This window comes from Bubalus bubalis, chromosome 2 (genome assembly GCF_019923935.1).
Source record: "Bubalus bubalis isolate 160015118507 breed Murrah chromosome 2, NDDB_SH_1, whole genome shotgun sequence".
Lineage (NCBI taxonomy): Eukaryota > Metazoa > Chordata > Mammalia > Artiodactyla > Bovidae > Bubalus > Bubalus bubalis.
Genome location: NC_059158.1, coordinates 125,464,137 through 125,491,123, shown reverse-complemented (window position 1 = coordinate 125,491,123; position 26,987 = coordinate 125,464,137). Strand labels below are relative to the sequence as shown.

Here is a 26,987-nt window from a genome sequence, read left to right as displayed (position 1 = left end):
TGCAGTCACAGACCTCACGGTACAACCACCAGCTTTGCTGCTCAGCTCAGAAACCTGCAATCTCTGCCCTCGTTATATGCCCAGAGCCCTCTCTGCCTCCAGTTCATCCTCCCCATCTTTGCAAAGATGAGCATGTAAAACTGCAGATATATCATTTCACACTCCTCTGTCCTCATCCCTTTCCTGCTTCCATCCCATCCCTTTCTTTTTTCCAGACTTTCAAATCTTGGCAGTGATTCCCCAACACTTCAGGATGAAATTCCTAAATTCTTATGATGCTTTGAACTTTTTTAAATCTCATGAGGAAAAAAAAAATAAATCTCATGAGATGGTCATATAGACTTCAATTAAGAACCTAGGATAACCTCTGTCAGTGTGTTCATTGACTAACTCCTGGATTTGATTTGCTACTATTTTGAATTTCTTTCTTATAAGTGGGATTGAATGAGTTTCCTTAACTTGGCATGTGACTCTTGCCCAGTTTTGTAGTACAGTTTTGCTAACTTTTAGAGTGAGTTGGGACTCTTCTACTTCTCAATGCTAGCAGGTTTATGGATGGAGATATAACTTCTCACAGGGTGGAAAGGAAAAATGCTTTCTTCTGATTTGATGACTGTGAAGTGAAGTGAAAGTGACTCAGTCATGTCTGACTCTTTGCGACCCCATGGACTGTACAGTCCATGGACTTCTCTAGGCCAGAATACTAGAGTGGGCAGCCTTTCCCTTCTCCAGGGGATCTTCCCAACTCAGGGATCGAACCAGGTCTCCCGCATTGCAGGCAGATTCTTTACTAGCTGAGCCACAAGGAAAGCCCAAGAGTACTGGAGTGGGTAGCCTATCTCTTCTCCAGTGGATCTTCTTGACCCAGGAATCAAACCGGGGTCTCCTGCATTGCAGGTGGATTCTTTACTAACTGAACTATCAGGGAAGCCTCTATGATGATGGTGAGCACAGCAATATCACCAACAGGGACAATGCTATTTTGGACCCAACACTCTAGTGAAGAAACAATCGCGAGGACAAATGAAACACTGCAGACCATGCAAACCATTTTGCAGCTCACATGCTTACAGACCTTCTAACATTGGCCTTTGTCAATTTTGATTTGTCCCTTGGTTTGTCCTGCAAATACTCTTAAAATTAGGGGGAAAAGGACTATGTTAAAATATACATAACATAAAACTTATCACTTTAACTGCTTTTTTGGGAGTGGGCCACTCCCGTCAGGCTTATGGGATTGAACCTGGGCCACAGCAGTGAAAGTGCCAAGTCCCAACCACTAGACTGCCAGGGAATTCCCTCAACTGCTTTTAATTGTACAGCTTAGTGGCTTTAGGTGTATTCACAGTGATGTTCAACCATGACCATTATCCATCTCCAGAACCTTTTCATCAGCCCAAAAGGCATTCATTAAACAGTAACTTTCCATTTCCCCTCCCATCAGCTGCTGCTAACTGCTATTTTACTTTCTTTCTGTTTTTCTTTAATTGAAGTATTGTTGATTTATAATAGTATGTAAGTGTCAGGGGTGTGTGTGTGTGTGTGTTGGCTCAGTCGTGTGATCAGGGGTGTGTGTGTGTGTGTGTGTGTGTTGGCTCAGTCGTGTGATCAGGGGTGTGTGTGTGTGTGTGTGTGTGTGTGTTGGCTCAGTCGTGCGATCCCATGGCTTGTAACCTGCCAGGCTCCTCTGTCCTTGGGATTTTCCAGGCAAGGATACTGGAGTGGGTTGCTATTTCCTACTCCAGGGGATCTTCTTGACTCAGGAAGACCCGCATCTCTTGCGTTTCCTGCCTTGGCAAGTGGATTCTTTACCACTGCCCCACCCGGGCATACACAATTCTACTTGCTGTCTCTGAGAATTTGTCATTTCTCGGTACCTCCTGTATACAGAAGCATACAGTATGTGTCCTTTTGTGTCTGGTGCATTTCACTTGTCTTAATGTTTGTAGGTGCTCTTGAACATGATTTTTATCTCAGAATGAAGGGGAGGGCGTGTTTACTGTGTGTGGCTCCCTGTGCCCTACAGTTGAAATCGATTGCGTCAGTGATTCTCCCAGTCACCTGCAGAAGGCAGTAGATTAGGTGTCACATCACAGATACATGCATGGAGTTTGAGGTGGTAACTTTCTTGCGGGCCCAAACCATGGTGGTGCCATGGTTTGAACCCAGTTTTGTCCGACTCCAAAGCCTACTTATGCTCTGTCTGCCACTTGGATCTCCACCTTAGCTTCGTACCCCACCCCATTCTGGGTTTCTGAAGGTGGAAATTTCTGCCGGGCTTGTCTTGAACTGTGTGGCTTGCACATCTTACTGCGTGTGGTTCACACCTTGTCTACCTCCATCACAGTGACCTGAAAGCTTTCTCCTTGAGTTTAGATACTGGATGGCCATCAGGTACTCTGGGTAGTAGTTTTGCTGATAGGTACAGTTCAGTGAATTGATTTTCCATAAAATGTTCTTCAGATACGTAGCACAGTGGAAGCTTCAATTCCCAAGATCGTTCTTAACGAAGCATCCTGAGCAGAGTGTGGTGGGATTTGGCTAGCTCTGAATGCTTCTTAAGTTTGAATCTGAAGAACCTGGGAATCCATCATTTTAACTTTCACTTTTCCCTTGGTTGCAGTAAGATGCTTCCTAAGCCATGGGATCCTGGAGGGTTTCTCTGTGACCCACTGTTCCCTCATTTCCCATTCAGTTCAGTTCAGTCACTCAGTCGTGTCCAACTCTTTGCAACCCCATGAATCGCAGCACGCCATGCCTCCTGTCCATCACCAACTCCCGGAGTTCACTCAAACTCACGTCCATCCAGTCGGTAATGCCATCCTCTGTCGTCCCCTTCTCCTCCCACCCTCAATCCTTCCCAGCATCATGGTCTTTTCCAGTGAGTCAACTCTTTGCGTGAGGTGGCCAAAGTATTGGAGTTTCAGTTTCAACATCAGTCCTTCCAATGAACTCTGTTAGAATGGACTGGTTGGATCTCCTTGCAGTCCAAGGGACTCTCAAGAGTCTTCTCCAACACCACATTTCAAAGGCATCAATTCTTCGGTGCTCAGCTTTCTTCATAGTCCAATTCTCACATCCATACATGACAACTGGAAAAACCATAGCCTTGACTAGATGGACCTTTGTTGGCAGAGTAATATCTCTGCTTTTTAATATTCTGTCTAGATTGGTCATAACTTTCCTTCCAAGGAGTAAGCGTCTTTTAATGTCATGGCTGCAATCACTATCTGCAGTCATGTTGGAGCCCCCAAAAATAAAGTCTGACACTGTTTCCACCTTTTCCCCATCTATATCCCTTGAAGTGATGGAACCAGATGCCATGATCTTCGTTTTCTGAATGTTGAGCTTTAAGCCAACTTTTTCACTCTCCTCTTTCACTTTCTTCAAGAGGCTCTTTAGTTCTTCTTCACTTTCTTCCATAAGGGTGGTGTCATCTGCATATATGAGGTTATTGATATTTCTCCCGGCAGTCTTGATTCCAGCTTGTGCTTCTTCCAGCCCAGTGTTTCTCATGATGTACTCTGCATATGAGTTAAATATGCAGGGTGACAATATACAGGCTTGACGTACTCCTTTTCCTATTTGGGGAAGCTAGGGGACGACAGAGGTTGAGATGGCTGCATGGTATCACTGACTCGATGGACGTGAGTTTGAGTGAACTCCGGGAGTTGGTGATGGACAGGGAGGCCTGGTGTGCTACAATTCATGGGGTCACAAAGAGTCGGACACGACTGAGAGACTGAACTGAACTGAACTGAAAGCTTCTCGCTCTTGAGGCCGCTTTCACCTTTTAGATGACTGGGCTTCACAGTGGGTGCTGGGCAGGCCCTGGCACTGCACTAAATGAGTTTTCTAAGTGAGAAATAAAGCAGATTGATGGGGTTCACACCGTTATTCAACAAATAAGGTTCTGGGCTATGGCATTCAATAATTGGATACAAATTCTCTTCTTCATGAAGCTCATGTTTCACTTGGGAGAAAGAACCCATAAGCAAGTTAACTGAGTGAATTTTATAGACTACTGGGAAATGGAAAGAGCTGCTTTTTAGAAAAATACAGCCTCCGTGGGCCAAGGGCATGTGTACATGCCCACAGTGTTCTTTAAGGTGGTCAGAGTGGGCCTGGGTGAGAACATGGCTTTGGGGCAGAGATGTGAGTGGGTGCTGGGATTGGGTGGGTGGCAGCCTTGGGGAATAGCATTTCAGGTAGAGAGAGCATCTGGTGCAGAGAGGGGGCCCCATCTAGGGCAATGGAGGAGCAGCCAGGAGGCTGGTGAAGGGAGGGAGTGGCTGTCGGAAAGACGAGTTCCTGTGCAGCACTGGGAGGCATTGGCGGGTTCTCAGCGAAGGACTTGGTTAGCTTTTAGATGGACATTCTGGTCGTGTGGTGCGAGTAGAAGGAGAGGAACCCAGGATGGAGGGATACACACAGGGTCGCGTGACAGTGCTTTTTGCTGTCTGTGGTGTTGATTGGAGTGCACAGTTCATGCTGCTTTCATCAGGGTCCCCAAACCCCAGGCTGCTGACTGGTACCAACTGTAGCCTGTTAGGAACCAGGCGCCACAGCAGGGCACGAATGAGTGAAGCTTCACCCGCCACTCCCCATCACTTGCATTACTGCCTGAACCACCCCCACCTTTGGCAAATGTAATGAATTCTTCGGTGATCCCGTCATGGAAGATGATTTCTTCTTCATGGAAGAAGAAATAAAAGATTTCTTCCATGATGCAGAAAGATCTGAGTAGAGTTCTTTTAAATCTAGTAACTGATTTTTTTTTTCAGCTTTACTAAAATATAATTTACATAACATTTACTAAGTGTACAACTCAATTATTTTTTAGTAAGTTTACAGAGTTGTACACCCATCACCACAATCCAGCGTTAGAACTTTTCTCCATCACTCTAAAAGGTCCCTTGTATCCATTTATGGTCAGCCCCCATCCTCACCCCCAGCTGTAGGCAACCATTTATCTATTTTCTGTCTCTGGGGATTTAGCTTTTCTGAGCCTTTCATATAAATGAAATCATACAATATATAGTCTTTATGTCTGATTTCTTTTATTTAGCATCCTCTTTTCAAGGTTCATGTGTAACATAGCATCTGTCATTACGTTTGTTCCTCTTTATTGTTGAATGGTGAATGGTATTTAACTGAATGGATTACCACATTTTGTTTGTTTATTCATCAGCTGATGGATATTTGGATTATTACCACCTTTTGGCTATTAAGAATAATACCTACTTTTTCTAGAAGTGCAGCATAGGCAGGCAGATGGTTCTCTGGAGTGAGTACACACGAGAATGATTTTAGTTTTGGGAGCATCTTTATAAACTTTATGTTCTTCCTTTGCCCTTTTGTAAGACTGATGGATTAATGAATATTATTTGAGCCAGATAATAGCCAAGTGACCTTTCCATTGCCTGTTTCCTTATCTGCGAAGTAAGGATATTTATAGGTGTAGTGCTTGGCACAGGGAATTGTAAGGATTAAGTAAGATAGTGAAGAGAATATGTGCAAGGAAATAGTTAATCTCCCCTATTACCACGCCTCCCCCACTCACGTTATCTCTGAGGAAGTGGTAGGGCTGAGAGAGACTATGTGAGGACCACCCTGCTTTCAGGAGTGTGTGGTCTTCTTGGGGAGAGATGTGGAGTGCAGGTGAAGGAGCAGAGGCCAGGTAAACTCCTGGACCAGGCTAGCTGGGTGGGTCTCTCAGAAGAATTAGGACCTTGGCTTGGAGGAGGGGAGCAGGGAGGCTCCTAGGAGAGTCCGGGCAACCGGGAGGGCCATAGGCCTGGCTGGCTGGGGCTGGCTGGAAGAGATGGGGGTGGAGGTCGGCTTAGGGGCATACTGGGAGAATTGTAAAAGCCCATGTGGAACGCTTGGATCTGTGTTTACCACCTTGGGCAACCATGAATGTTTTGGTGCTGATTTCATGTTTATGGGGTGGGTATAGATGAGGGAGGTTGCAGATTTAGGGGTCTTTGGCCAGATTAGACCCATGAAATGTTTTTTCTTTTTTTTTTTTTTTTTGGAGGGGATTTCCCAGTCATTTAAATTCATTCAGACAATTCGGTTCAGTCACTCAGTTGTGTCTGACTCTTTGCGACCCCATGGACTGCAGCACACCAGGCTTCCCTGTCCATCACCAACTCCCAGAGCTTACTCAAACTCATGTCCATTGAATCCGTGATGCCATCCAACCATCTCATCCTCTTGTCGTCTCCTTCTCCTCCTACTTTCAATCTTTCCCAGCATCAAGGTCTTTTCTGGTGAGTCAGTTCTTTGCATCAGGTGACCAAAGTATTGGAGTCTCAGCTTCAGCATCAGTCCTTCCAGTGACTCTTCAGGACTGATTTCCTTTAGGATGGACTGGTTGGATCTCCTTGCAATCCAAGGGACTCTCAAGAATCTTCTCCAACACCACAGTTCAAAAGCATCAATTCTTAGGCACTCAGCTTTCATTAGGAGAAGGCAATGGCAAGCCACTCCAGTATTCTTGCCTGGAAAATCCCATGGATGGAGGAGCCTGGTAGGCTACAGTCCATGGGGTCGCAAAGAGTCCGACATGACAGAGCGACTTCACTTTCATTTTTCATTTTCATGCATTGGAGAAGGAAATGGCAACCCACTCCAGTGTTCTTGCCTGGAGAATCCCAGGGACGGGGGAGCCTGGTGGGCTGCTGTCTATGGGGTCTCACAGAGTCGGACACAACTGAAGGGACTTAGCAGCAGCAGCAACAACAGCTTTCATTATAGTCCACCTCTCACGTCCATACATGACTACTGGAAAAACCATAGCTCTGATTAGACAGACCTTTGTCAGCAAAGTAATGTCTCTGCTTTTTAATATGCTGTTTTGGTTGGTCATAGCTTTTCTTCCAAGGAGCAAGCGTCTTTTAATTTCATGGCTGCAGTCACCATCTGCAAATGATTTTGGAGCCCAAGAAGATAGTGTTTCACTGTTTCCATTGTTTCCCCATCTATTTGCCATGAAGTAAAAGAACCGGATGCCATGATCTTCGTTTTCTGGATGTTGAGTTTTAAGCCAGCTTTTTCACTGTCCTCTTTTACTTTCATCAAGAGGCTCTTCAGTTCCTCTTCATTTCTGCCATAAGGGTGATGTCATCTGCATATCTGAGGTTATTGATATTTCTTCTGGTAATCTTGATTCCAGCTTGTGCTTCATTCAGCCTGGCATTTCACATGATGTACTCTGCATATAAGTTAAATAATCAGGGTGACAATGTACAGCCTTGAAGTACTCCTTTCCCAATTTGGAACCAGTCTGTTGTCCCATGTCTGTTTCTACCTGTTGCTTCTTGACCTGCATACAGATTTCTCAGGAGGCAGGTAAGGTGGTCTGGTATTCCCATCTCTTAAAGAATTTTACACAGTTTGTTGTGATCTACACAGTCAAAGGCTTTGGTGTAATCAATAAGCAGAAATAGATGTTTTTCTGGAATTTAATGGATGTTTGCAATTTGATCTCTGGTTCCTCTGCCTTTTCTAAAACCAGCTTGAACATCTGTAAGTTCACGGTTCAAGTATTGCTGAAACCTGGCTTGGAGAATTTTGAGCATTACTTTACTAGCATGTGAGATGAGTGCGATTGTGTGGTAGTTTGAGCATTCTTTGGCATTGCCCTTCTTTGGGATTGGAATGAAAACTGACCTTTTCCAGTCTTGTGGCCACTGCTGAGTTTCCAAATTTGCTGGCATATTGAGTGCAGCACTTTCACAGCATCATCTTTCAGGATTTGAAATAGCTCAACTGGCATTCCATCACCTCCACTAGCTTTGTTCGTAGTGTTGCTTCCTAAGGCCCACTTGACCTCACATTCCAGGATGTCTGGTTCTAGGTGAATGATCACACCATCATGGTTATCTGGGTCATGAAGATCTTTTTTGTATAGTTTTTCTGTATATTCTTGCCACCTCTTCTTAATGTCTTCTCTTTCTGTTAGATCCATACCATTCTGTCCTTTATTATCCCTATCTTTGCATGAAATGTTCCCTTGGTATCTCTCATTTTCTTGAACAGATCTCTAGTCTTTCCCATTCTATTGTTTCCTCTATTTCTTTGCATTGATCATTGACGAAGGCTTTCTTATCTCTCCTTGCTATGCTTTGGAACTCTGCATTCAGATGGGTATTATCTCCTTTGCCTTTAGCTTCTCTTCTTTTCTCAGCTATTTGTAAGGCCTCCTCAGACAACCGTTTTTCCTTTTTGCATTTCTCTTTCTTGGGGATGATCTTGATTACTGCCTCCTGTACAATGTCATGAATTTCTGTTCATAATTTTCAAATAGTTGCCAGTGTTTAAAATCTGGAGATCTGGCCACACTAACCTTGATTCTCACATAGGATCACATAAGCAGCACGTCTGGAAGAGTTCAGGTTTCCATGGTTACAAGGCTGCCTCATCTCTCCCTGCTGGAATTTGCCCCCAGTGGTCTGGAGCCATGCTGGCCAGCATGGTAGCCATGTATGGCTATTGAAAGTTACATTAAGTAAATTAACATGTTAAGGAAAATTTAAAATTGTTTTTCCCATTCACACATCACTTGCTCAGTAGCCTCCTATAGTTGGTGGCTACTGATTTGGACAGTATAGATCTTGATGGAAAATTCCTTTCACTGCTGAAGGTTGTATTGGGTTGGTCCAGATTTTTAAACAAAGGTTACTGACTGCCTCGAAGTGTGTTAAACCCTGGTCTCCTGGCCTCACTGGGCCTTTAATGCTCTTGTGTAAAATGAAGTGCTTTGAGATGGATGATCTGCAGTTTCTTTCTTTTAAACTATTTATTAATTTGTTTGGCTGCACCAGGTCTTAGTTGCAGCATGTGGGTCTAGTTCCTTGACCAGGGATTGAAGCTGGCTCCCCTGCATTGGCAGCATGGAGTCTTAGCCACTCCACCATTAGGGAAGTCCCTGAAGTTTCTTCCTAATGGTAAGACCCCAGTATGTGGGCAACAACAGTAACAAGCCTATCACTTCATTAGTCCCATTAATCTAATATCAATTATTTATATTTTGTGCTCAAAAATCGTCTCTGGAGGCCATTCCAGAAGAGGGATTTAAATTGTAGGCTGCTCAGTGGCATCTGGTTGGCCTGGGTGTCCCAGGACTCCCTGGGTGGTGCTTTGAAGGACAGCAAGTTTGGGTGAATAATTCTCCAGTGTCACATGAATACACAGGGTCATTGACTTTTATCACTCTGTTCTTGAGTATATGTGTTGTGCTCTTATTCTTGGAATTGAAAATGATCACATTGTAAGAGTTCCGTTAATTTCCTCCTTACTTAATAAGGTTGCAGTGTAGAGTCTTAAAATAACAACAACAAAAACAAAAAAATGTATACAGTGAGCATCCTGTAGCCCCTTAGGGCACCTAGCACATTAAGGTAAAAATAATGCTGGGGACTTCCTTGGTGGTCCAGTGATTAGGTCACCTTGCTTCCACTGCAGGGGGCGCAGGTTGTATCCCCGGTTGAGAAACTAAGATCCTGCAAGCCACATGGCGTGGCAAAAAAAAAAAAAAAGTGGGCATCAAGTGTACAGTGTGTGTTCTTTTGGAGAACTCATCCTAAGGCGGTAACGTGTTGAAGTCTGTATTCATTGAAGTATTGATTAAAATAATGACTGTTGGTAGGGGCTTGGCAGATTGGTCCAGTGATCCTGATTTCTGTATACAACAGGATATCCAGCCACTGAAGGTGGGGTTGTAGATCGCTATGTATTGATTTGGGGCTAATTCCATGGCTATGAACCCATTTATATAAAATTCATAGCACACACACGTGCATATGCGTGCATGCAAGATGTCTTGAGGGATAGTCATCAGAATATTGGTACTTGGGGGACTTCCCTAGTGGTCCAGTGGTTAAGACTGTATGCTTCTACTGTAGGGGCCTTGGGTTTGATCCCTGGTCCAACTTATTATCCTGCATGCCTCATGGTGTGGCTAAAAGAAAAAGAAGAAGAGGACTATTGACAGTTGGGTGATGAGATTTCAGGCCCCTCACTTTCTTCTTTGGGGTTACGATCCCCTGCCCCGGTACTGTTCCTCTCTTTCCTCAGAGGGCTGTGCTTTGTTGTTTTTGTTTTTTTCAAAATGTTGCTCTCGAGACTTCCTGGTGGTCCATTGGTTAAAAATCCACCTGCCAATTTAGGCAAGACAGGTTCGATCCCTGGTCTGGAAAGATCCCACATACCATGGAGCGACTAAGCCTGTGGACCACGATTACTGAGCCTGCACTGAAGGCCCGTGAGTCACAACCACTGAGCCCGTGTGCCACACTTGTTGAAGCCCTTGCACCCTAGAGCACGCACGGCACAGCAGGAGAAGCCAGTGCAGCTAGAGAATAGCCCCTGCAAAGACCCAGCACAGCCAGAAATTAAAAAAAAAAAAAAAAGTGCTGCTCTCATAAAGAAGGGAACAGACACTTACTGAGTGCTTACAGCATGTAAGGCATTTTGCTAAAACTTTTAACCCTCTTGTGCACTCTTTGAGGTAAACATGTGATTATTCTGACTTCATGAACGAAGCATGTGAGGCCTGGAGATTGAGCATCTCTGCTGGACAGTAGATGTGGATCTGTGCTCACAACGCCCTTGGACTTTTTCCTGTTTGGGGCATTATCAGAGCATCAGACATGTTTGGAGCTGAGACCAGCTCTATCTCTGGCATTGGCAGAGGAGAGATGTGACCTGCTTAAGGTCTTCAGCTAGCTAGAGAAAGACAAAGAAGACTAAAAAATGGGGTTTTGTGATATTGTGATTATGCTGTAATGAGATTGACCTTGATCAAGTCAGGAGGCTTTTCTTTTTCAGTTCAATTACTGTGGACTTTATTACCTTAGGTAAGTCTCTTTACCTCTTTTAAAATTTTCCTTATTTTCAAAATAAGGGTAATATGTTCCACACCTCAGGTTATTTTGAGATTATTCAGATTCATCCAAAAGTACCTTAAAAATAATAAAGTATAATATGAGTGCAATATAATTCTGTTACTCTAGCTAATCCAGCCTTCCATGACTCAGGAAATGACCTGTTCTTCCTTGTCTCTTATGGACATTTTTTTTTTTTTTTGAGGAAAAAAATGAAATATTTCTTTCTCTATCATTAAATGGATCTCATTATGGAGAGAGAACTGTGGTAGATTGCATTCTGGGGCTTTGACTTGTAGTTTGTAAGTAAGTAAGGTACTTGGACAAGAGATCCCAGCCACTTGTCACAGACTTACATGTAGGTAGAGTGGTCCAGGTCACTCCCACTTTTCTAGTTTTAAAAACCTTAAAAATAATTGGAACTATATATAGAAAGTGCGCAGTGTACAAAGGCACAGTTTAATGAGTTGTCCTGAAGCTAACAGCTGTTTGATTGCTCCTCAGGACAAGAATTGGAGTATTGCCAGCACTCCCCAAAGTTACCACTCTCCTAACATTTGTGGCATTACTCTTTTGCTTTTTAGTTTTATTGTCTAAATATGCAGCTTAAAATTAGAGTTTATGTTTGTATATATTTGGCATCTGGCGTTTTCACTCACTGTTGGATATATCTGTATTGTTGAGGGTAGCTTTGATTCATTTATTTTGATTGTTTATTGTTCTTCCTAGCATGAAAACCACAACTTTCACATTCTACAGTAGATGGGCATCTGGATTTCTAGTTTTTGGCTGTTATGGATGGGGCTGCTCTGAGCATTTTTGTGCATTTCACCTTTTGTACCTGTGCGTGCATTTCTGTTGGAAATATGCCTGGCAGAAGAGGGAGAAGGGGGCGACAGAGGATGAAATGTTTGGATGGCATCACTGACTCAATGGACATGAGTTTGAGTAAACTCTGGGAACTGGTGATGGGCAGGGAAGCCTGGTGTGCTCCAGTCCATGCGGTTGCAGAGGGTCAGACACGACTGAGCGACTGAACTGAGCTGATGACTAGCAGTGGGGTAGCTGCGTATATACTTTCACATTTGGGAGCTACACCAAGATGTTTTCTGAAGTGTTGGTTTTACCAGGTTATATTCCTCCCAGCATGTGTGAGAGGTTCCATGGTAACACGTTCTTGTCAACACTTGGTCTGTGGGTCTTTAATTTTAGCCATGCAGGGAGTATGTAGTAGTCTCATTATATTTTATTGGGTTGGCCAAAAAGTTCATTTGTGATTTTCCATAAGATCTTACAGAAAAACCAAAATGACCTTTTTAGCCAGTCCAGTAACTTGTGTTTCTCTGACAAGTAATCGAGGTTGAACAACTTTTCATATATTTATGAACAAAAGATATAAAATATTTTGCCCATTTTTCTACTGGGTTGTCTATTGATTGGGCTTGTAGATGATCTCTGTGTATCCCAGAATCAAGCCTGTTGTTATTTGTTTTATTAATATTGTTTTCCAATACATCTTGACTTGCCTTTTACTTTCTTAGGATATTTCAGTGTAACATGGTCCCTGATTTTAACGTGGTCCTGTGCATGGATTTCTCTTTTAATGGTTTATTGTCTATTGTGTCCTGAAGCTGTTTTCTGATGTCACTTTTTGAAAGCTTTATTGTGTTGTTTTCCACACTTAAATCTGTAACCAGGAGTTCATTTTTATGTATGGGTTGAGAAAGAAGTCAGTTGCTTTTTTATTCCAGATGGATATCAGTTGACCCGGGGTTCTCAGTCCAGTGTAACGCCTACTTTGTCATAAAGAAAGGGCCCATCTATGCACTAGTCTGTTTCTGTCTTCTCTTCTGTAGGAAATCTTGATTTTCCGTAGGAGTGAGTTTTACCATCCTGTGTCCTGCCCTTTGCATTTCCACAAAGATTTGGAATCAGCTTGTGAACTTCCTAAAGATAAATTACAGTTGGGATTTTGAGTGAAATTTTGTATGTAGATCAATTTGGGAAAAATGGAAATTTTGCAATATTGATTATTCCAACCTGTAGTTTCTCCCTCCATTTATTTTAATCATTTTTAATTTTTTTATTAGTCTGTAGCTTTTGGAGCAGATAATTATTTTGGCTAGATTTATTCTTAGGTGTTAATTTTTATGCGATCAAAAATGGAAACTTGAAAAATTTCCTTTCTGACTTACTGTTAGTATAGAAAAGTAGTTGAATTTTTTTTTTTTTCCTTTTTGGTATATTGACTTTGTATTAATCAGTCTTGCTAAACTCACTTACAGTATACCTGTAGATCTTCTTGATTTTCTACTTATAATTTGACAATTTTGCTTCTTCTCTGTGAGTTTTATACCTTTCATTTTTTCCCTTGCCATAAAGCTTTAGCGAGGACCTTAGATACAGTATTGAAAAGAAGATGCAGAATGGACTTTTTGGTCCTGTTCCCCATATCAAAGAGTAAGCGTTCAGTATTTCATCAATTATGATATTCAGTTTGACCCTTGAATTAAAATCTGGCTATTTCTACCATTTAGCTGTTGGGAATAATGCAGCTCAGAATGTGATTGTTCAAGTAGTTATTGGAATCCTTGTTTTTATTTATTTGGGGTTTATATCTAGAAGTGGAATTGCTGGCTCACATGGTAATTCTGTGTTTAATTTTTGGGGGAGCTTCCATACCATTTTCCACAGTGATTGTACCAACTGTACATTCCTACCAACAATGCATGCATAGAGTCCCAGTTTCCCCACATTCTCACCAACACTTGTTGTTTTCTGTTTCTTGTTTTTGTATTTTGGGGGATACTAGTGACCCAGATGGGTGTCAGCTCTTGCTTCTGGTCTCTTGCTGACCTCTTCTTTTGAATCCATTGAAACTTATTATTCTGTTTTCTCTATGCTTAGTCTCTTACCTACTGTTTTGAATTTTCCATCCTTTTGTTTCTCTGGGCTTCATTCTGGAATTTTTCTGCAGACTTACTTTCCCGTTAATTCCCTCTGCATCTGTGTCTAGTGTGTTTTTATGTCCATCCATCCAGTACTTAATTTTGGACATTGCATTGTTTGGTTCTTTTAAAAATTTGTGTCACTTTTCGAAAGTAATCCCCTCTCCCCCTTATTTTAATCTTAAGTATTTTGTCTTCTTATACATAGTAAGAATTATTCTGCTCCTAATTATTCTCACATGGATCTTCATTTCTGCAAGTTTTCATTTATAGTTGTCCTGTGTGCCTGATTATCTTTGGTTGTGCTTTGGACATTGTGTTTGAGAATTTTTTATAGAAGTAAATTGAGGACTAAACTAGAATTATGTTCTCTCCATCCAGAAATGATTTGTGCTTTTTATCTTCCAGGGGTTTTAGGGCATCAGCAATCTAATAAAATCATTTATATCTGCTGTCAGGGATTGGTATTTTTCTAGGTCACCCAGTTTCTTGAAAATTGGTCTGCAGTACATCTGGAGGCTGTTTTATTTCCAGTTCACTCTCCAAATGTATAGCATTTGGATTTCCAACCCAAAGTATAGGGGGTTGTTTGAGGTCTCTGGAATGTATGTTCTAGATCCAAGTGGTTATCACAAGTAATTCTAAGTGTCTTGTTGCCCCTTTCCAGTGTTTAAACAGCCCTGGACTCTCTCTGGATTTTAGTTTTCTTTTAGGTTGTTTTGTGACCTGGTAGTTTTTCTGTGCCTTCTTAGTTTGCCAGTGTTTCCAAGCAGATGTACTTTTATGTGAAATTCTGCATTTGTAGTTGTTTTTAGCATGAGGGGTGGCCTGAGTTAGTTATTACCTCCTTTTAAAAGTTATAGGATAAAGGAACTATGTTAGCCCTTGAACACATCTGTTCCAAACTAATTCATTACTAGTTAGTAAAGTAGGGGGGTTATCACTTACCATGAATCCAGTATCATGCTGTGCATTAGGGAAGTTTCGAGGAAATACCAGGCATGGTATTCCTTACATTCAAGGACATTTAGCTGGGGACACAAACATAAACTTAAAATTAGATCGAATATTGGAGGAGACAAGGGTCATGCAGGTTTAGTGAAAACTATGGATAGAGTGAGGGGTGTGAGCTGACCTTCTCTCTGCCTGGCCATCTTCCCATGGTGGGCACAGTGCCCTGGCACTCCCTGCTGTACATTGCAGCTCTTCTTTTGCTCCTGCACTGTATTTAAGACGCGTCTGAGGCCCTTCTGGAGCTGCCTCCCCTGCCCCCTCCCAAGTCCTCAGGCTCCAGCTGTTCCACTCTTCCCACCTTCACGCCTCCCTCTTCTCTCTGCTGGGAGGTCTTCTCTTCCTTTGGTGTGAGGCCAGTTCTTCACAGCTTATTAGCCTTGTGCAGTGCAACCCCTCCTGAAAACTTCCCCTGCCAGCCCAGGCCCTCTCCCCAGGAATCCTAGGCATGGCCTCCATTGATCTGAATCAGTACATTTGGCCCGTGCACTGGCAGTGACCATGATTTGGGGCTAACAGCTATCACGTGGGTCATCTGGCCCTTTCCATGCACCAAGCACTATTTCAAGCACTTCATGTACACACAGTGACCTTCACTGTAGCTGTTACTGTGTCCCCATTTAACAGGTCAGAAAACTGAGGCACAGAGAGGCTTCACAGCTCCTAATTAGAGTTATCTTTTGGGCAATGACTTTGTTCATCTCTCCCTTTCTTCAGTAGGGAAATGGGAATGTAGAAGAAGGGCCTGAACTGTGAAGATAAACATTTGTGGGTTGCCTCTCCTTTCCTGCCCAGACTGGGGCTGTGACTTAGGGTGAAGTAGACAAGTGTATGTGGGGGGATTTGTTTTTCTGTGAAGGTGCCTGGGACTGTGCTCTGCCCTCTCCATCCCAGGTCCCTGGGGCTTGCTGCATCCATCAGCCTTGTCTTCCGGAGCAGTCTCTGGACGCTCCAAGTCTGTTCAGACTTGTGGGAATTCTGAGGGGATATGGTGAGAACTGAAGCCCGTATATTTCTGTAATGAATAGCACTCCCCCCTCCAACTGGTGGTGCACCCAGACACATGCTTAGGATTTCATCAGGGAAAAGCCAGTTCCTAATAATTGAGAGTTTGCTCTTTTTTTGAAAAAACAAACTTAAATTTTTAGGACAGTTTTGGATTTACGGAAAAATTGCAAAGGTAGTAGAGTCCCCAATGTATCTATCTCACATCGAGCCTCCCCATCATATATCATTGTTAATAAAGCAATATTGATAGGTTGTGATTAATTGAAGTCCATAGTTTATTCAGGTCTTTTAAAATTTTATCTAATGTCCTTTATCTATTCTAGGCTTCCATCTAGGATTTGTTGTTTTGGTCGCTAAGTCATGTACAACTCTTTTGTGACCCCTGGACTGTAGCCCACCATGGGATTTCCCAGGCAAGAAGACTGAAGTGGGTTGCCATTTCCTCCTCCAGGGAATCTTCTCAACCCGGAGATCTAACCTGCATCTCTTGCATTGGCAGGCATGACCTAGGAAGCTCACACTCTATTTAATTGTCTCCTAGGCTTCTCTTGGCAGTGACAAGAAAGAAAGAAATTTGACTTTCCTTCTTTTTGCTGACTTTGAGGGTTTTGAGATGTATTGGTAAGATATTTTGTAGGCTGTCCCTCTATGGGAATCTGATATTGTTATTAGACTGGGCTTGTGGGTCTTCAAGCTAAGGATCACAGACCTAAAGCCCCGGTTTATCACATACCAAGCATACACACCTCCAGCCTTATTTATGGTTGTTGATGTTGACCTTGATGATCTGGCTGAGGTACCAATACCCTTTGTCAAGCTTTTCCCACTGTACCATTACTCCCCCTACTCTTTAGCTACTCCCCCTACTCTTTAGAGCTTTGGAAGGAAATGAATGTATGATTCCTCATCTTCTGTAGCTCATAAATGAAATCATTAAAGTGTTTTTTGGTTTTGTTGTTGTTGTTTTTTTTTTTTTTTACTGTTATAGGCTTTTAAAAAAACCTGTAACAAAACAATGCTCTCTTTATACAAAAATTTAAAAATTATTCCCTTTTAATATCTTTAAGTCACCAATCCCTTAGAAGGACAGTATGTGTATTGTGGTTATTATTGGGCAAATTTTGTTTCCTTTGTTTTTAAACAGTGACTTTAAAGCTGAATAGAAAAGCCTGCTGTTTTTACTTTTACTGGTCGCAAAACCTTGCAAGGGCAGGCAGATGCAAGGACTCATATCATCCTGGCATAGCTTCAGGATAATTAGAATTGCCGCAGTTTTGTTTGTTGTTCTGTATGAACACCAGACCGTGCCCCAGGTCATTTCTGAACTATGTTTAATAAAGTTGCACAATGCAAAAGTGTTTACTACTGAGCGACTACACACACACACGCACACACACAGCTCTCGTTTTAATGATAAGAGCGAGGTGGCAAGGGCGAGTTGGCGGGGTGGGGAGGTGGTTAAGAATCACGTTATCTGTGTAATTTTAAAAGAACACAAAGTGAAAGTGAAGTCGCTCAGTCGTGTCCGACTCTGCGACCTCATGGACTGTAGCCTACCATGTTTCTCCGTCCACGAGATTTTCCAGGCAAGAGTACTGGGGGTGGGGTACCATTGCCTTCCCCAGAGGATCTTCCTGATCCAGGGATCGAATCAGTGTCTCCCACACTGTAGGCAGACCCCTCTACTGTTTTAGCCAGCAGGGAAGTCACAGTCTGGTACCCTGTGTTCTTTTACAATTAGGTGCGAGTAGGTGCCCGGCCTGGGTGTGTTACTTGCTCTGTGGTGTCCGACTCTTTGTAATTCCACGGACTGTATGTAGTCCGCTAGACTCTTTTGCTTACGGGATTTTCAAGGTTAGGAGTACTGGAGGCTAACAACTACCCCAATCCCCGCGCCAAAAGGAAACAAAGAAATGAACAGTAAGGGCTTACATAGTTTTACATGGGGAAAACGCGTGGATTGTGAAAACTTAAAACTTTTTTCTGTCAGCTCGAAGCGCCACCTAGGGGTTTTTACTAGTATTACATCTTACTTTCGAGAAACTGTTTTTATAACAAACAAATACGTGGAAAAAGAGATTTTTCTTTTTTCCAAAAATTGCACCGTGATAAAGCTGAGCTTTAGGCGGTGCGGGTGTGTTGCATAGGTGTTAGCAGTACTGTCCTCACTAAACGCTCATCGGACAGTAGCGCAACCCCAAGAAAAGGATGGTTGGCAGAGCCTTTGCGCGAGGCGCGAGTAGCAGGCGCCAACACTGGGTAAGCTTGTGGCGACTAATTCACCAGTGCCGCCGCAGCCACCTGGCAGCCGGTGAACCTCCGCTGATCACGGCTTCCGAAGCTCGCCCCAGAACTTTGTTTTCGGAGGCTCGGAAGGTCGCAAAGAGGCCGTTCAGTGGTACCCAGAAGGCCACGCGCCGGCCGCGAGCTGATTTGCATACGCGCGCCCTGACGGGGCGGGGCCTCGGCGGGAGCTCCCGCCCTCCTGGGCTGGCGCGCAGAGCCGGCTTGCGGCGTCGGTGATTGAGTAGCGTCTCGCAGAAGACTCTGGTGTCAGCTCTGTAAACCGCCCTTTCGGACAAGAGCGGCCTTCTTCCTGATACCCACCTTCACCCTCGGGTCGGCGCTCCTCGGCCTCCCGGGCTGCGTCTGAGCCAGAGATGCGGGGGCGTGCCTGCAACTGGCGGGCGAGGGCGCCGAGCCCCGCATGGGCCGCTGACGAGGGGCCGCTGACGAGAGCCCGCTGTTTGTCGTTGCAGGTGGTTCTCCTGGGCATGGACATCCTGTCCGCGCTGGTCACCCGGCTGCAGGATCGGTTCAAGGCGCAGATCGGTACAGGTGAGCTCTCTCCTCCTCCCATCTCGGCCTTCACTGGGTCTCCCCACACCCTGCACTTGGCTGTACCCACCCCATAGCCAGCCCTCGTTCAGCCCCCCACCTTTTCTTTCTAGCCCCCCTCTCCCCGGCTCGCCCCCACCTCCTCCTCCATATGTAGATGCTGCACCGCTGCCCTTGCTCCCCTCTTGGGCACGCCTGGATCTGCCGCCTCCGCGCACCTGCTGGCATCACCCCCGGCCCCCTTTCCATACCTTTCTGCTGTCTTTTTCCATCTTCCTGTTCTAGTACTAGCTATTACTTTTATTTCTTATGCCAGTTAGCCATCATGCTGTGGTGCCAACCAAACCCTGTTTGCCTCTGACCCTTCTCTTGGAGAGGCATTGCCTTTTCTCTTTGAGAGTCTTACAGATCCGACGCAGCTGTATTTTTAAAGTTTATTGTTACTACGACCGTTTTCACTTTGGTTGTCAGTGTCATTTCAAGTGTGTGGTAAATGATCACTTTTATTTTGAAGGGAAAATAGTGTCAGAATAATGAAATAAAAATAACATCAGGTTTCAAAGGTTAAGAGACGATTTTATTCCCAACCTCTGGGCATTCATAATAACAAAACAAGCCCTAACCCATTCCTTTTAGCATATCTCGTTACAACAGGTACACAAATATTTGTGCATTTCTGTTAACTTTCTGGTCAATGTGCACGTTTAGATAAAGTCATGAGCTCTTCCCACTCTGCCATAAACCCTGTATCCACAAATAAAAATCCCTCTTACTTTTATTAATTTGATTACTTAATACCAAATTAGATGAATTGTTCAGGATTATTTTCTGTAAAAGAAATTTCTAATATACTTTTAGAAGAAGCAAAGTGAGTTGACCTCTGACATGCAAGTGCCCTTGGAACAGCAGCGATAGCCCACCCAAGCTGTGGGGAGGAAGGGCAGGCAGAGAGCTGCATTCTGTCTGATGAGCATGCAGAGATGTTATGTAAAATGAAAAGCAGACTGAGCCTTAAGTGTCTGTTCTTCCACCCCCGAGCAGATGCACTGGGGCCTCTCTCTCTTACCTAGATTTCCTTTTGTGTTGACTCTTTCCTGCCTAGGTCGTCCATGGACATCCATTTTAATAACATTCCAGCAGCTTAAAAACACATTGGGAACTTCCCAGAGGAAGGTGGCATAAGGAAGAAGACAAATAGTGTGTCCATGCAAAGGATTTTTGCAAATTCTCATCGTAGCTCCCATGAATTTGAGCAGGAGGAGATTTATAGGGGTTGGTGCTTGATGTGCATCATAGAGTGATATGCATCATTTAGGTCAGGATTTTGAGATATCTTGTTAATTGAAATACCCACAGTTGGGGACTTCGGGCCACCAGAGTATGTTTTCATTTGATCAAGTTGCATTTTAATTTCCAGTGCTGCCGAGTTTAATAGACAGACTGGGAGATGCTAAAGACTCTGTGAGGGAGCAAGACCAGGCCCTGCTGCTGAAGATCATGGATCAGGCTGCTAATCCCCAGGTGAGACTGGGGTGTTCCTGCAAAATGTCCATGGGTTTCAGAGAAAAAAAATTTATAGTATTTCATCTGGCCCCACTTTCCCCCCATAGGATATTTACAGAGGGTGTGCCTTTGAATAAATTAGTGACCTTAACATGGGTAGGGAGTGCTTGGTTTAATTTCTTAGACTCAAGCTCATTTATGTAATTGACTCTTTGTGTCTCTGAAAAGATGCAGCTGTGATGTCAGGGCCATCAGCAGCCTGGCTGCAGCCCTGGCCCATGTCTGCTGGTGAGCTGGGCTGCTGGGACAGACAGCCAGGGATACAGCTCTGTCTTACCTTTCCAGCGGACCATTGTTGGGGGATGGGGCAGGATGAGACAGTATGAGGAGAAACTTTCCCAGGGAAGGTAAAACCTAGACTAATTTGGGAAGCAGAGCAGGTTAGCACAGGGGTGGGCACAGCTCTTCTGGCCAAGAGAGAAGTGTGAGTAGGTGACCTTTGGTAAGTCACCTAGCCTCTTCTGCTTCATTTTCCTCACCCAGTAACTGAGGACAGTCCCACCTCTTTTTCAGGGTTGTCGGGAAAATTAAATGCAATTACATAAAGGAATGTGTTTTTAAAGGTTTTAGCTTGGTATAGAAACCTGTGCTACCATTTTCCAAAAAGCTCCCCAGAGGGCTAGTGGAAGCGGGGAGGGATATGGCACCTGTTGTGAGGTCCCTACCCTGGGGGCCCCTGGCTTGGATGGGTTGCAGCAGCCTCCTCCTCTCCTCTCCCCCCCTTACCTCTGCTGTCTGCAGTACGTGTGGGACCGGATGCTGGGCGGCTTCAAGCACAAGAACTTTCGCACCCGGGAAGGCACGTGTCTCTGCCTCGTGGCCACCCTCAACGCGTAAGTCTGGGTGGGGCCTGAGGGCTTCCTTGGCCAAGCTTTTGTGTTTGTAACTTTTAACTTTGAAATCATCGTATATTTATAGGAAGATGTAGAGAAGTGTCCTGGGAGGTGCCTCGCACCCACCCACTGTCTTGTGAGTCTGTAGTGCAGGGTCCAGACCAGGAAGTCAGTGTTGATATGAGCTTGTTCAGGTTCCTCCAGTGACACAACGTGTGTTCTGTGTGTGCCCAACTCGTGTCATGAGTGCAGCTCCAGATAACTCGCTGCCACGTTCATGGGCAGACCTGTACCTCACCCCAGCTCTCTCACATTGCTGTTCTAGCCAGTCCCCAACCTCTGCCAGCCAGTCACCTGTTCTCCAGCTCTGAGATTTTATTAAGAATGTTATATGAATGGAATCACACAGAATGTGACCCTTTGAGATCAACTTTGTTTTCCTCACAGCATAATTCCCTTAAGATTGCATATATGCTGTGGCTGAACAGTTCATTGCTTTTTATTGCCAAGTAGAATTCCCTGGTATAGATGTATCATATATTTAACCATTTACCTGTTGAATACTTCCAGTTTTGGATTATTATAAATAAAACTGTTATAAATACATGTACCAGTTTCTGCCTGAACAGAAGTTATCATTTATTTTGGGTGAGTGCCCGAGAGTGCAATTGCTGGATCATTTATCAAGTTTGTTTTTAGTTTTTAAGAGAAACTCTTAGCTATTTTCTATAGTTGTCTGTACTGTTATACATTCCCACTGTCGGTGGGTGAATGATTTAGTTTCTTAAGAAACTAGCATTGAATGTTATCACTGTCTTTAATTTTAACTGTTTTGATATGCAAGTAGTCAATGTCATTGTGGTTTTGCTTCCTTAATGACTGTTGATGTTTTAAAATTAAAAATTACAGATCACCTTTCCTGATTATGAAAGTATTACTGTATATGTCACAGAAAATCTGCATGAAGAAGAAAGTGATCATTGTCTATAATTCTGCTACCTTCAGATAATCACTGTTAACATGTAGCATTTTGTTCCAGACTTTAGAGTTTGATTATTTTTTTAAAAACAAAATGGATAGTGTAATGTTTACATTACTTGGTAGATTTTTTCCCCTCTTCATGTGCTAGATTTTTCAGGGTCATTAATTATGGCATATGTCTGAAGCTTTGAAAAAATGTTTCTAGCCTTTGATAACAATTGTTTCACTTATTTGTCCTAAGGGAGTAATCCGAGGGTAGTCAAAGAGAAGGGTATTGAGAGAGCATGTCTGTGACTGTGCTTATGGCGGTGAACAGTTGCCAGTAGCTTAGTTATTCTCCAGCAGGGCAGCGTCCTCTCAGCCGTTCATTGCAGCGTTTTCATCAAGCAGTCGTTACCTGAACGTCTGTTGTAGCGGAGAACTGCACACACTGCAGGAAGAGGGAGAGGGTTAGCGGAGGGCTCCAGGGACCTGCCTGGTAGCACAGTGAGTCAGGCAGAGTAGGAACCATCATGGGACAAATAGTGATGCCAGCACGGTGGAACCCCCGCTGGGCCAGGCTCCGGCTTCGGCTTGGAGGGACGCCAACTGCAGGGGAGACTTGTGAGACGCACTCACAGTCTTGGACTCTGTGCAGAGGGCTTTTGGGCATGTGTTTATTTTGGAAGCACTTAAGGGAGGAAAAGGAGTGAGCCTTGGTGAGAGATAGTGGTGGGGGTAGGGGAGGTGGCCTTCTGTCTTCTGTTTTCACCACCAGTAAAGCATTCCTTTTGTTTTCAGCTCTGGAGCTCATACGTTAACACTAAGCAAGATCGTGCCACATATATGTAACCTACTAGGAGATCCCAACAGCCAGGTGAGTGTATTTAGCAAGAAAGGAAAATCATTGGTTTCACAGAGTGAAGGTGCATTTTGGTAATGTGTGGGTGGGACTTTATTCATCTCTTAGAGCTCCAGGTATTGTTTGCAATTGTTGGGTTAGTGCTCAGTAGTGCCCAATATCTGGTGTCTTGGGTAGACCTGGGAGCCACTCTGCTCTTCTCTCCAGGTCGGGATGGGACCCCCATTAGCCTGTAAAGTGACATCATCCAGACCAGCCTCCAAGAGAAGGACACTGTGGTCACCATCTGTGTAGCCAGAGAGGTGGGCATGGGGGAGGGAGCAGTGACCCCCTCCCAGAGAGGGAGAGGTGGGCTGTACAGGGCATGGGGGCACTTCTCGGAGGGGATGGAAAGGTGCCATGTTTTGCCTTGGGTGGTAGCCACACTGGTGCCCCATTGATGTTTTATGTAAATTAAAACAAAAACTGAAAAACAACAAAGCATCACTTCCCTAGTGTCAGGGTAGGTGGGGGCGGCATTGGTGAGCAGTGGAGCCCAGCTCAGAAGCACCTTTCCTCTCTAGGTCACTCCTAGTGTCATCAAGGGCCCTGGCTGTTGCCTTAGCTCACACAGCCGCTTAGATAAAGGGGCTTAACGTGGGACAGTGACTTACAGAAGTGTACACTTTGACCCTTGAACAGTATGGGTTCAGAGCACACAGGTCCACCTTCAGGCGGAGGTTCATAGGATACACTGCTATACTGCATAGACCCTGGTAATCTTGATCCAAGGAGGCTGAACCACGCATGTGTGGAGGGTTGGCGCCCTAACCCCCACCTTGTCCAGGGGTCGACTGTACGCTGGGAGCAATGTCTCAGTTTCAGCCTTGACTGGCAGCAACTGAAGTGCACTCCATGGACAAGTCTGCATTCCTCTCGCTGCCCCCAGCTTAGCTCTGAGGGCCTGGGGTCTGAACACTTCCTGCCCTCTCCTCCTTCCATGTCTCTGCCCTTCATCCCAGTTGCATTCCTGCCTCCTTTCTGGGGCTCTGCTGTGCTGCCCATTCCTGCTCGATGCTGGACTATGCTGGTCTCTCTCGCCTGCACCCACTCTCTTCTTTCTATTCATCCTCTACCCAACCTTTATTGAGAACACTTGACATTGGAAATGTGATTTTCAGATATTTTTTGAATTATGCTTTATTGTGCAACATTAATTTAAAAATAACAGAATCTACTTTTTAAAAAGATTCTAACTTACCAAATGAACTGTTTTGCCTTTTTGCCCCCTTAATGTCTTATCTCCACTTTGTTTTCTCTGGGAAAAATAATTTCTGCAGGCCATACTCTGAGGCTGTGACTGCTGCCACATGGTGTCCTGTCTTTCTGTAGAGCAGGAACGCTAGCTGGGCTGGCTGAGGCGCTTTGTTCCTCACTCACGTGCTTACCTGGTGGCTCAGATAGTAAAGGGGGAAGGAAATGGCAGTCCACTCCAGTATTCTTGCCTAGAGAATCCTGTGGACAGAGGATCCTGGTGGGCCACTGTCCATAGGGTCGCACAGAGTCGGACATGACTGAAGCGACTTAGCATTCATGCACGCATTGGAGACAGAAATGGCAACCCACTCCAGTATTCTTGCCTGGAGAATCCCAGGGACAGAGGAGCCTGGTGGGCTGCCATCTATGGGGTCGCACAGAGTTGGATACGACTGAAGCAACTTGGCAGCAGCAGCAGCAGACGGTAAAGAATCTGCCACAATGTGGGAGACCTGGGTTCAGTCCCTGGGTTGGGAAGATCCCCTGGAGGAGGGCATGGCAATCCACTCCAGTATTCTTGCCTGGAGAATCCCCATGGACAGAGGAGCCTGGCAGGCTGTAGTCCATGTTGTTGCAAAGAGTCAGACACAACTAAGCGACTAAGCACAGCACAGGTGCTTACTCTGGTCTGACAGGTGATGTGAGTATTCACGCTGGGCCTGGGAGACAGAATGGGGGTCAGTGAGGCCGGGTTCAGCGGGCAGTCATTGGCCATCTGGAATAGACAAGCATCTGTAGCCAGAGTTTCCCACACTGAGTTTCCCACACTGAGCATCGAGGAGCCTGTGTGTTCACATCTACCTGAGGAGGGTTTCTCTGTACGTGAGCGAGTGTGTGCAGACACACAGGCCCAAGGGCCTTATCGCCATCCCTGGGGATGCCACCTGCTCCCCTGACGCCAGCCCCCTCAGTCGTCCCTCCTCCTGGGGGTGTCTGTCCATGCGCTTGTGCTCCTGACTTTACTCGCGTTTTCTTGTCCGTCTTTCCTGCTAGTCTCTAAACCATCAAGGTCCAGATTGCCCTGTCTCCTCTCTATCATCCCAGGACTGCGTGGATTCTGCAGAGCTGTTTGCATGGCTTTTCCCTCTTAATTGTGGGCGTCTCAGGCTGTTGAGGACAGTTGTATCTTCCTGGTGCTGTCACTGCACTGGGTGCCCAGCATTATGGTCAGCTTCCATCCAGCTCTCAGTTCTTTGGTGGTGGTGGTATGTGTGTGTGTGTGTGTGGTGGGGGGTGGGGTCAGGGAGTGGTTGGAGGGCTCTGCATGGTCCTGCACGTGGCTCTTCACGTCAGTGGGATTTAACTTTAAGGTGAGCCCTGTAGACACTCCTGCCCCAGAGGATGTGAGTCCTTTGATTGTGGTCTCACTGTGCAGTGACCCAGCTCCTCAGAGTGGACCCCACACACAGGCTCTGTGTGGCTTAGGATGCTTTTGGCTGCTGAAAGTAATTCAATCATGAGAGCAGCAGGGACAATGTATTATCCCCTGTAAAGGGAGCCCGAGGGAGGGAGGCTGCAGGGCTTGTTAGCAGTTGTGTGATGTCCCCGGGCCTGTGCGTGCCTTGTCTTCTGCTGGGCTGCCCACCCCCAGAGCTTTCTTCTCTGCAGCTCTGCTCACAGGCCTGGCACGGGTGTAGTCCAGCTATGTGTGTCCAGCCCTCCTGGCAGATGAAAATGTGGTGTTCCTCTGTCCCTGTCGTGTTTTCAGCTTTTTTATATTGAAAGGTTCACATTTAGATAAAGTGGAGAGAGGGTTGTACTGCACCCCCTTGTGCCATCACGCAGCCTCAGCAGCGGACCTCTCAAGGCCAGTTTGCTTTCATTACTTTTGCTCCCCCACCCCATCATTTGGAAGCAGAATGCATTGAATGGATGATTTTGAAGGAAGTCTTAGACATCAGGTGATTTAGTTCGTGACTACTCCAAAAGGAACGGGCTCCCCACCTAATCTTGACACTACTGTTGCTTCCTGCCCCTGTAGAATGACTCGTTCCTCCATGTCATTAAATGCTCAGTCCACATGCACTTTTCCCTGCAGGTCTCCTGTGGTAAAGTGTTCCCTGCGTTTCTTTCCCCAAGTGGGGAGACGTTTTCCCGAAGCTTTCCTCAGGTTTCCTGTCGTATCTCATGGTTGAGAGTTGTATCTTGGGGGAGGGACAGGAGGATGGGGTGGCTTTACACTCACGAGATGTTACCTTCCTAGCTGAAGTCAGGGCTTCCCCCTTTGGGGTGTGGGTTGCAGAACAGGGCCTATGTCTGTTGCCTAGGAGTACAGGGCAAAGGCAGCCAGCAGTCTTGAGACACTTGCTCCATAGGGCGTCCCTTGCCAGATTGGAGAAGGAAATGGCAAATCCACTCCAGTATTCTTGCCTGGAAAATCCCATGGACAGAGGACTCTGGTAGGCTATAGTCCATGGGGTCAAAAAGAGTCAACACAACTAAGCGACTTCACTCTCACTTTCTGCCAGATGGGGGAAACTCCAGTTCTGCCTGGAAACCTCTGATATATCTTCAATAGCTGCCCAGCTGGCCTCAGACAGTGAGGTATTGTGTTTGCAGGCCCTCACCCCCCATCTGCTGTCTGTTTGCCTGAGGAGTTTGATCTGCATCTTCAAAGCCTGAAAGCATCTTGCAGTGCCTGAGGACCAGCGTTGATCTCAATGTTCTCTGCAGTTGGCCCTGGGCTGGGCTGGCTGTGCTTGGGTGCCAGGCGAGTGGGAGAATGAAGTCCCTGGTGAGGGTTTGACCAGCACCTGAGAAGTGGGTGGGTTGGTGG

At 45.1% G+C, this 26,987-nt stretch overlaps 1 protein-coding gene and 1 non-coding gene across 18 annotated transcripts in view; one reads left to right on the top strand and one right to left on the bottom strand.

Moving 5' to 3' along the window:
* The window catches only part of CLASP1 (cytoplasmic linker associated protein 1), a 268,954-nt gene that overhangs the window by 76,834 nt on the left and 165,133 nt on the right, over positions 1–26,987 (top strand). For all 17 annotated transcript variants that reach the window (XM_044936544.2, XM_044936533.2, XM_044936541.2 and 14 more), the window contains exons 3-6: positions 18,619–18,697; positions 20,115–20,218; positions 21,002–21,093; positions 22,855–22,930. In XM_044936544.2, the coding sequence (XP_044792479.1) occupies positions 18,619–18,697; positions 20,115–20,218; positions 21,002–21,093; positions 22,855–22,930 (351 nt within the window). The remainder of the gene's footprint in view (positions 1–18,618; positions 18,698–20,114; positions 20,219–21,001; positions 21,094–22,854; positions 22,931–26,987) is intronic.
* On the bottom strand, positions 17,947–18,072 carry LOC112583132. The gene has a single exon (XR_003107476.2). It is a non-coding gene; the product is annotated as a U4atac minor spliceosomal RNA (small nuclear RNA).